Below are 11168 nucleotides of genomic sequence, written 5' to 3'. Positions count from 1 at the left end.
GCAGTGTGCTTGTCTTGCTCTGATCTGAGTCGGATGTCTCTGTGCGTCTCACATGAAGGAACCTGCGACATGCATCTTGGAGGAATTTATGTAAGATGACGTCACACAGGTTTCCCCAGACATCCAATCGAGTTAGTGAATAAAAATAATAAGAAAAAAATATTTGGAAACTAGTGCAATGACTTCGGAACTTCAGAATTTGTTGAAATCAAAATACACACGTTTTTTTAGATTAATTGTCTAAATGTGCTCGAACCCTGCATAATGCAAATGAAGCTCTTGCTCTTAACCGGTCTTCGCCGGGGTCGGGGTGACAAATTGACTAATGGTTTTGGGACGTTAAAAACTGCTCTCTTATTTCTTCCTCGCAGAGAGCCTAAGTTAAAGGTGGCAGTTGTATATTTAACTTAATTAACAAAGTGAAGCTTGATTTGTTGCCACCAACATTTCGCACAGGAGCTCGTTTTAAATAAGAATTATTTGACTTTCTGTGCATATGTTTTATTGATGAGAACGTGAATTAAAAAAGACTATATTTTGTTACCCGAAGCTCAGATTAGAAACGAACGCTTATTTAGCCTATGCGTCCTATAATAATAACAACATACACGTTTACCAAACATTATATTTCATGTTAATTGTTTACATTTTATGGATTTAATTTGTGTCTTTCTCTTTCCGTCTTCAGGATACCATGCTCATCATGTGCAATTGGTGAAAGACCTGCAAACTTTATTTGACAACGTAAAGGTTTTCAAAAAACTTTCACAAGTTGCAGTGGGGTTCAGTCCTCTGACATGTAGGCTTTGTGATAAGTGCGTGTGTTTGTTCCTCCAGCTCTGAGCGCTGCTGTACGGTGGTGGAGGAAACTTCGCTTCAGTTTGTTGGGGGTTTGGCTGTGTGACGTCGCGGGTTGGGTTACAATAAAGAGGCGGTTTGACTTTGGGACCACAAGACAGAGCTAGAGTAAGGGAGGGAGAGAGAGAGTTTCTACCCCAAGTAACCAAATACTCACAGCGCACAACCGCTGGACCACAGCTGTGCGAACTTCAGGGTTTTCCCGTGTCTCTGCTGCGAGAACATGCTGAGGAAGACGAACATTTCTCCGATCCGAGAGTTTTGCGCTGAACTTTGAAACCTTGCGGGACGACTAAGTGACCGTAAATCCTCTTATTTTGGATCGTCCCGCTTCACCAAGATTTGGTAAATATTTTCTGGAATTTTGGAATACAAGCTTTTACTACTATTGCAAGACATAGGCTATAGTCTGTATATTGGCGGTGATTTCCTGCGGTAGGCGTGAACAACAAATGTGTAATTTTCAAGTGCACTTGAGAATGAATTAGTTGAGCGAGAAATTGCTTGTAAAGTGTGACTGACAGGACGTGTAAAACTTTTAGGAAATTGGGACATTGGGGAAATTTGCATTAACTGCACTGCACTTGCAAAGTATTTTATTGCTCAAAGCAGATAAAAGTCAGGCAAAGTATCTAATGTGTCAATGATGGTCTTTAATAGTGGTCGGTCAGTGATCAACAGGTGGGATGCGCATTCCAAACTGTTATTTATCCTAAGTGGTGTGAAAACATTCGGGTAAAAATGTGTGTCTGAGGAATAAAATAATTTTGTTTTCACAACATCAGTAGGCGTATTACTCATAAATATATAAATACATCAAATATATGAGAAATGTAGGCTAGTCTGTGGACAGCGTTGAAGCCGCTCTAATGTCATCCGATGGTTTTCGTTTAGAACTATAACAAGCATGAATTCGTTGAAACAAATCTTAAACTTCAGATTTTATTATGCATCTGTATAAAGTTAGGCGACCCCCCCCCCCAAACCACGCGTGGGCTTGTGGTCGGTGGTCTCGAGTCTTTGAATGGACCTCTAAAGTTTTACAGTGATGCTCGGTAATGAGAAAAATAACAATTATTCGTTTGTTTCGGCTTATTTTAAGCACTATTCGTTTACAGTGTCTTGCGGAAGCAGCAAAAATTATTATTTTGTCACTTAAAAAAAACGAAGTAAAGGCTAGAAAATCCTAGCATTCATATAATTTAAAATATAAACATTGTTTTTTTCTTTTAAAGTAATGTGGAATATATAGTTACATAGGTTTCCCTATAGACCTAATTTAAAATATGCACTGTATTGATAATTATTTAACTGTTTATTGGTTGAAAGCTTTCATTTTGTATTAAAAAAAAAAAAAAACATTTTTAAACATTTTAGATATCAATAAATAAATGTTACAATCGTGGTTCAAGTAACAGTTTAGCATTTTGGCCTTATATATATTAATGTAAAAAAAAAAAAAATCCATTTTTTGGATGCCCCTTCTCCAAAACGACTACTGTTAAAACATTTAAATTATTCACGATGTGTTTAATGTTGCTAGAGAGAAATTCAACGAATTTAGATAACAGATATAACAATATAACAACAAGCATAATTTAACATTTAAGGCATTTGGAATTATTATTATTAGGCTTTGTAGGCCTATATCAGTATTTGGAGAGTGAACTATTTAGCTTTAACATTTAGGTTATATATTTTGATTTGACTACACAAGATGCCTTAGTTTAAATCTGGCAATGTTTATGAGGCCTACTATTTTAAAATATTATACTGTCAATTTTTTTCGTATGATATTGTACAGGAAAACGCGTTTTTACATCAAACTGCAAACAAAGAAGATCTTAAATATATTTGTATATTTAGTCAACTGTTTGGCGGTGCTTAATGAATGGTGTGTTTCTCTCTCTCCAGAGTTAAGTGATCACATCCTCTCAGGGGGCTGCGCAGAAAAAAAGAAAACATACACTTACTTGATAATCGTTGCACAATTGACCAAAGGCCTGTAGTTAACGTATGAACCTCGAGACCTTGATAAATTCCTGTAATACACGTCGAGATTTCTCTCTGATCTCTGTACGCGCGACAGGCGCAAATTCACACCTACCGAGAGATAAAACACTGATGACCTCCGCGCGCTCAACGCGCTACTGATGAAAGCCGAGCAATCAAAGTTATTGATAAGGAAGCTTACTGATAGACCGAGGCCACAATCGGGGCGCAAACTGTAGGCTCTTACCATGCGTCTGACAATATTCTTGGAGTATTTGCTCACTGATGGGTGGTTTGCAGAATAAGCTACTACTTTCAATTTATATATAACAAATGGGATTTTTCTTTTCAAATTTAAATGATAGCCTACATAAAAAAAAAAAAAAAAAAAAAAAAAAAAAAGTTTCCCCAGATTTTGAGTAAAAACGCTTCACAGAAGAGATTTAGCCTACATCTCATTGTGGATGGGGGTAGACCCGAACTCAACAAATTGTGGTGTGACTTTCGAGACTCCTTCACCACCTTGTCTGGGATAGACGTCTTTAGCCCCACAGCATTGATTCGGCCTGGCGTGGGGAACAAAATCTGTGAGATCTACCCAGACACATGTGCGCAAATCCGACTAATTAGCCAACAATGTCCTGGAAAGAAAAATGTCCAAGCACTTGTGAAATCCCACAAATCAGAAATGCCTTTCCCCCGAAAACTTTAACGGTTAAGCAGACAGTTCAGGTAGCTAACACATTCCCCTCCGTCACTCGTTTTAAAGGTATGTTGACTTCAAAGGGTTAAGAGTACGAGCCTGTTCTCGGGAGCGAGTCCTGATCTCCTCTAATGACCCCTGTAAGTAAAAGTCAATTACTTCTGCGCAATGATCAGAGCGTCCAAATCCCCGGGTGAGCTTTGAGCTTCAGAAAGACTAATTAGGACTATTTCACTTTTTATTTACCGCAGATCAGACTCTCTCCGCATCCTGAGTATTCAAAACAGAAATACACACAAGTAAAGCTTCATCATTTGCATAGAACTTTTAGCTGGAAACGTTTCTAGCGATGTGACTTTTTTTTCTTGACCTTTAAGGAACTTTTAAAACATAACACACAAGGCCATGACTTTTAAACAAATTTAGCAGCTCTTTGATCTTATCCATTGTAACCAGAACCATGTCTGGTATCCCTAGAGTCTCTTTTTTCTATTCACAGTAATCTTAACACACAACACGTTGTTGCATTTCTTTCACGTGGTGCTTATAAAACTATGTGAAAAAAAAATCCTCCAGACGATATGAGTAACACTGTAAACACACCAAGCCTGTTTGAGTGAGTGAGTGAGTGTGTGTGTGTGCTTGTAGTTCCTGATGAAACAAAGAGAAGTTATTGTGCTTTGTGTCTGTCCTCATCCAACCTGATTAAACAGTCGAGGCAGGTATGTCACCTTCGTCTTCATGGCCATAGGCATATTTTAAGCATGCAGCAGAAATGTACATGCACACACATTCACCTGGCAGGCTTGAGCATTGCTTTGTGTGCTCACGTTGAAGTGTGCTCTTTCAGTATGTTAGACAATGTGCCTTGCTTGACAAGTGCACTTTATGCTTTGACGTGAGTGTGTGTCTGTGTTTTTCTTTCTTTTTTAGGGAAGTCCCTTCAGCCTGTAAGGACTAAAGCAAGATGTTTATAAGTAATGCAAAATATAGGCCTATAGTAATCGGAAAATGCAAACATAGTGGGTGAATTCTCAAAAGGTTCCTGCAGGTGTATTATTTTTGAGAGAATGTGCTACTTTTCACTCATTTAGCTCTGTTTTTTTATCCTACAGAAACTTTCTGGCATCAGTCATGGGCAGTAAAACGCTCCCAGCACCAGTGCCTCTTCATCCTTCTCTGCAGCTGGCAAACTATTCCTTCCTTCAGACCTCTAATGGGATGCATTTGCCTGCCGACCAGATGCCAAGCATCTACAGTTTCAGTGCCTTACATGCCGTCCACCTGCACCAGTGGACTTTGGGCTATCCACCATTCACTTTGCCACGCTGCACATTCTCCAAGCTGCCTGGACTGGTGGACGCCCGCTTCCCTCTCCCCTCAATCCCTCTGTTCCCCCATCTCGTCCAGCCCGCCAAGCAGGAGTCCCTTGGGCCTTGTTCTGGAGCGTTAAGCAAAAGCAAACCCCGTTTTGACTTTGCCAATCTGGCGGCAGCTGCCACGCAGGACGACGCCCTGAAGGCGGAAGATCTGAGCACTAACAACGGGCACGTGCGCTCACCCTCATTAGGCTGCCTGCTGGATGTGGCCAAGCTCTCCTCGCCGGAAAGAAAACCAAGCCGAGGACGACTCCCATCCAAGACGAAAAAGGAGTTTGTGTGCAAGTTCTGTGGGCGCCACTTCACCAAGTCCTACAACCTGTTGATCCACGAGCGCACGCACACAGATGAACGGCCGTACACTTGTGACATCTGTCATAAAGCCTTCAGGAGGCAGGACCACCTGAGAGACCACAGGTAAACACATATCAGTACACTGATCTCAGAACAGTTGATTAGAGCTGATATTGAAATACATTCTTGCTCATACCTGCCAATTTATAAACGTACGGTATAACAAACTACGACACACAAACTCATAACTACCTGCAGCTTCTGTCCCAATTATGACCTCATCATGCATTATGAGCTGCATTATGATATATATATATATATATATATATATATATATATATATATATATATATATATATATGAGTGTGTGTGTGTGTGTGTGTACATACATTTAATTTTATTTATTTCATTTTGTGTGTGGGTTTATCAATTAATCAATATGTTATGCATGTTTTTAATGGAAAAACGTTTGCAATTAAAGTTATGGTGGTTTGCCTCGCAAAACATTAAGCACAACAGATGCAGACAAACAAATCAGTTTTTTCAAACCACACCTGCTCTTGTGATTTATGACATTTGTTATTCCAGTACTTTAAGAATGATTTAAATTAGTTGAGACATGTTGAACAATCTCCTCCAATTCTTCAGTAATGAGTTTGGCTTTTTGCCTCACAGACAATTATCATAGATATACATCACGTTTGGGATTTAATTAACTTTTGCAGATTTGTCACGGGACAACGTAGACAACTATTGCACTATTTTTGTCATCATTACAACACTTCACACTAACCAACCACAACTATTTTCTCTCCTTTGTTCTCTAAAGGTACATCCATTCCAAAGAGAAGCCATTTAAATGTCAGGAGTGTGGAAAGGGTTTCTGTCAGTCCAGAACTCTTGCTGTCCACAAAACATTACACATGCAAGTCAAGGAGCTCAAACCAGCCAAGATAAAGTGAGGGCATCTGTTTCAATCAATGGGGACGCTATAAAACCAAACCTAGTGACACCAGCCAATAACATTGTCATTCCAAGGCCACAGGGACTCCATCTGAGGGCTGTGGACCTCTGCGTATGGCTTAACGCCACAAAGATGGATTGGGTCTGACCAAAGAGCTTCCTAAAAAGGCATTCTTCCATAACCTACAGTCATAGTGCCTTAAAAGTTTGACTGATACAAAGGAATGGAGAACCCGGATAAGAAGTCATGGAACTCAGCAGAAGCTTTAACATGGATTTAAGAAGATCAAATTGATTGATTTGAGAAAGAACAAATAAGCAAGAAGAGTGCCGACACCAAAGAGAACAGCTATAGTGAGATCTGTGATTTTAGTCTGCATGGCAGACTATCCATTCCCACAGATCTGTTGTTTTATTTTTATAAACAATGATTTTTCTAGATATTGTTGACATTGTCATTGATGAAGGCAGACTCTTCGGACCAATGCAGTTACTGAGAGCCCATCAAAGCTCTTCCATTTAAAACCCGAAGTCAGTCGAGCAGTCATTTCTTCTAGCCAAAGACACCTTCAATCATGTAATTCCTCCTTTTGTACATTATTTTTTTGTATAACTGATATTTGGCACTTTAATCTGATTATTGATTATTTTCATATATCACTGGATTCCTTAAACTTATTTTTGAAAATAAATAGTCATTTCTGTATCAAATGCATGTTTGTCGTAATCAGTGCAAATCCCAACCTTATTCTTCTCAGCACGTTTCTGGAGTCAAAGAATGTTAAACCTAGAGATAAAGATGTACAACTGGCACAAAATAAAGGGAATTGGTCTTCACAGACAAATTCAAAATGAAACAATAAGCAGGGATAAACAATGTGCTCCACACTTGACTGAATAAATCAATAAATAATGATCTGTGATGTGAAGACATGGACTGACTTCACATTTGCCTGGAAGGCGACATCTGCTGCTGTTCTCATAAGCATCTTGATACGTTCTCTGAGCTTTAAATCACTGCAGCTTTAAAAAGCCATCAGAGGGCATGAAAGTAAACGTATTCATAGAGAAATCAGAGCAAGCAGACACACCTGCAAACACAATTCAGAGGTTGAATGGGGTGTTTAGAGAGATTTAAAAAAGTCTTGCTCTGCACAGAGAAGGATTTATCAGTAGTGTTAGATGCTCAACTCTAACCAAACATGGATGGCTCTATTTGAAACAGAAAGCTTATGAAAGGGATCATCAGAGCCAGTCATTCTTAGAGACCCAGATGAATTGGCCCATTACAGAAACAGCATTTCTCAACCAGCACTCCGGCCACTGCACAATTTAAAAACACAAATGTAGAAGAATCTTTAAAAACGTACCATTCCAAAATTCAGACCACAACATCAGATTTATTGCCTCTGCTATGGTGAGCAAAGTGCCAAACACTTTCACAACATCTGTGATACAGTTCGTGCTCTACACCCAGAGTTGGTCTCTTGGGTTTGTTCACAGGAATGGAAGTATGTGTTTGTGTAGAATGTGTGTGGGTTTGTGTATGATGTGAGTTTCCGTGCACAGTCATGATTACTTTCGCCCTGACATCATCGCCCTTGGCTTTCAAGAAGCGGTCAACAAGCAGAGGATTCAGTATTCTTTTCAGAATCATCTTACAGTACGCTGAAAACTACAAAGCAATGTTATGAAGCAATTCGCAAGCAAGGAACATTATTATAATAATAACAACACATTTATCATATTTGGTTATTTTTTGGGTGAAAACAGCTTCTTATCTGATATAATAATTATTAAATATAATAAAAATAGCAGTGTTTGCTGTTTTATGAATTGAAACTATTTCTGACTAATTAACAAAAATCATTGATGTTTCCAAAAAGAAAAAAAAAACTTATTGAGTAGTCGAAGCACGATCTATTTGAAACAATATCAAAATGTATTAAATAAAATTCAGGATGCATTAACCATGGGACAGAACAACCAAGGAGAACGCAACGATAACAGACAAATGAACTGAACCAAACACAGGTCTAAAATACACCAGTAATCAGGGTGAACAGAAACAGGTGCGATATAATCTGAAACCATATAGTGGTGGGAAAAAGGGAACAAAAGAAACTGGGTCAAACACAGGAAAAAGTAAAAAATAGAACCACACTGAAACAGAACCTAACATACACTTGTCATTAGCTCCCCATCCAAAAGGCACATCCTTGCTCCATAGAAAAAATTTAGTCCAACAAGAAGGGATGGTTGGGGCTTAGGAGGTGGACGTGGAGCTGGAGAGAGGCATAACTAAGGGGACGCTGACTGAGGGAACCACTACAGAGGAGATGATAGAAGGAGGAGCCAGGGTGGAAGCAGAGGAGAAGGAGCCAAGGAGGAGATGAGGGGTCGGAAGGCTGAGGTGGAGCCCAGGGTTCTGAGGTAGAGCCACGGGATCGATAAATAGGATGAAGCTGGAGGGAACCATGGGAGGTAGAGCCGAAAAAATGGGTGGCTTTGGATGAGGAGGTGGGATTTCTAATGACACAGGTGAATCAGAACTGGGTGGAACCAAAGGAGACACAGGAGATTCTGGACAGGAGTGGGGAACAGAAAGTGTGGTGCCGGGTGAAACAGAATCTGTGCAGGGAAATGAAACATAGAAAACACTCAATCTTTTGCCGCTGTTGAGAGGGCTCCAAAATATCCCCTTGTACTCCACGACCACAGGAAATTTTGCCAGTTCACACACCAGGGGGTATTCCAGAAAGCAGGTTATATGTCTTTAAAGGTAAGTGGATAAACTCAGCTTTCAGTTCCAAATAAAATGGAGGTACCATGCCATGTTTATTCTTAGCATTCGTTTCCATGGTGACTCGTTGATTTGTCACACTGTTGAAAATGTAAACTGAGAGTTCAGTGTGTATATATATATATATACACTATATATATAGTGTGTGTGTGACAGTAAGTTTTTTTTTTTTTTTTTCTGGAATTACAATTGGAATTACAGCAGATTTAGTTGGCTCATGCTCCGGGTTAAAAAACTCAGTAATATATATAAAAAAAAAACTCAGTAAATGTTTTATTAAATAAATAAAAAAATGTGTTGATCTGATTGCAAGGCAATGGTTTTTCTTCATCGGGGCATTATGGGTAAATGTTTCAATATGTGTCAACACATCCTGCCTTGAAGTTCAACTTTTTATGTGAGCAGGAAAAAGGGTGAGATGGAGAGAAAGAGAGCACTCTGTGTGAATTAAATCCTATAATCTAAAATCCAGTTCACTGGAAGAGAGAGAAAACTGAAACTAAAGAGCTAAGCCTGATGAAAAAATAATTCCTCCAAGGGAAAAGTCAATATGATTTTCTTTATAATTATAAACTTCCCAAGTTGACTGCAATCTCAAAACCACTGCAACACTAAAAATCTGAGGATGATCATTATTTGACATGGTGTGGTTTAACTGCCAACAACATTTCATGACCTATCAAAACTCATTCTCAGGTGCTTTTGGCTTCATAAGCTTCGGAAAGTCAAGACTTATCCACAAAAACTCATTAAAGTTTAAGGGAAGATCAGAGTGGAGCATGAAATCAGTTCTGACAAAAGTATTTATCATATTCATTAAACAAACACTCTCTTTAATGCTTCAGATATGGTATGTATTACAGCAGTATCAGTGTTTTTTACATTCAGTGCAATCATTTTTAGACCAAGCCAACTATGGGTTACAGAGAAGGACAGACGGAGGAGGAGGAGAAGGAGAGGGAGGTTACAGGATGGAGGTGTGCTTCGTCCTTCATTCTTCTGCCTGCCCGGAACACATCAGTCCATCAGCATCTCAAACTGACCCTCTGCTGAACAAGAGCCAGGAACACACACAAACACAAGCACACACACAAGCACACACACATACACACACATTTAGACTTGCCCCATTGCTTTGACTTCAAAACATTTTACACACCATGAGTGAGCGCTGACGCAACCGATCAAACAATAACACCACCACCATATTCCTGTAAATCTAAACATCGCTCAAGCAATGTTGCAATATCGAATACATCAGCTGGAAACACTTGCACAAGCAGTGAGAACTTTCTCAGCATGTCGCTGACCAATACATGAATTAGTGAGATGTTCGAGCAGGTCAACTGGAGTGGCAGACAGTGGCTATATGATGACACATTTACCACTCAGGAGCAGGTGACACATGAACACATGAACACACACACACACACACACACACACACACACACGAGAGTGGGCCACAGTGCACATGTACAGGATGGGGTGAAGTGCAGGACAGCAGGATGGAGAGAGGACACACTGACAGACAGACGGACACACACAGGCCTCCTGAGTCCATGGTTTCCTCAGACTGGAGGAAGAGGAAGTAAAGCCAGCAAGATGTGACCATTAAACAAGACACACACAAACACACACACACACACACACACACACAAAGAGTTTATACCCATATAGGGGAGAACAGTGATTAATGTTATTAATTCTTGGGTTTTTGCTCATTTATTCAGAAAATGTTTGCCTAAAATGTTGAACTTTGACCTCAAACATCTTTGACATGTCAGCAGTCCATGTCAAATTTATAAGAGTCAGTTTAAATTAAGCTGGAACTATACAGGTCAGTGTTACATTCATTAACTTTTCTGTATACAATGCAAATTAAAAATCTCACATGAACACATTCATTTTATGTGTTAATGCTAATGACAATGAAAAACATTTTTAAACACTAGAAGTATTGTAAAACTATGAATATAAGGCTTCATATATATTATTTTTAGGGGTGGGCGATATGACCTAAATCTTATTTCATGGTATGAGAAATGTATTTCACGATAACGATGTACATCTCAATATAGCTATTTTTTATTTTTTTTATTAAAACACAAGAGAACAAATAAATAATAAATATATACAAAAAAACTTTTAATTTATTCAGCTACAGTAGGTTTAAACT

The 11168-nt window shown here is 39.1% G+C and overlaps 1 protein-coding gene across 1 annotated transcript; it reads left to right on the top strand.

Annotated features, from left to right (window-relative positions):
• The first annotated feature begins 947 nt into the window (after window positions 1-947).
• LOC128026481 (protein odd-skipped-related 1) lies at window positions 948-6900 on the top strand. Its single transcript, XM_052613668.1, has 3 exons — window positions 948-1203; window positions 4669-5349; window positions 6056-6900. The coding sequence occupies exons 2-3, from the start codon at window positions 4688-4690 to the stop codon at window positions 6186-6188; spliced, it is 795 nt and encodes a 264-aa protein (XP_052469628.1). The 5' UTR covers window positions 948-1203; window positions 4669-4687; the 3' UTR covers window positions 6189-6900.
• Window positions 6901-11168: the final 4268 nt, after the last annotated feature.

Source organism: Carassius gibelio, chromosome A13 (genome assembly GCF_023724105.1).
Source record: "Carassius gibelio isolate Cgi1373 ecotype wild population from Czech Republic chromosome A13, carGib1.2-hapl.c, whole genome shotgun sequence".
Taxonomy (NCBI): Eukaryota; Metazoa; Chordata; class Actinopteri; order Cypriniformes; family Cyprinidae; genus Carassius; species Carassius gibelio.
The sequence above is the reverse complement of the archived record's forward strand: the minus strand, read 5'-3'. Positions and strand labels throughout refer to the sequence as shown.

Excerpts from the sequence above, each read along its gene's own strand:
- LOC128026481 (XM_052613668.1), top strand. The coding sequence starts at position 4,688 with ATGGGCAGTAAAACGCTCCCAGCACCAGTGCCTCTTCATCCTTCTCTG. Across the intron at positions 5,350-6,055 it reads GACCACCTGAGAGACCACAG|GTACATCCATTCCAAAGAGA; the intron begins GTAAACACATAT and ends TGTTCTCTAAAG.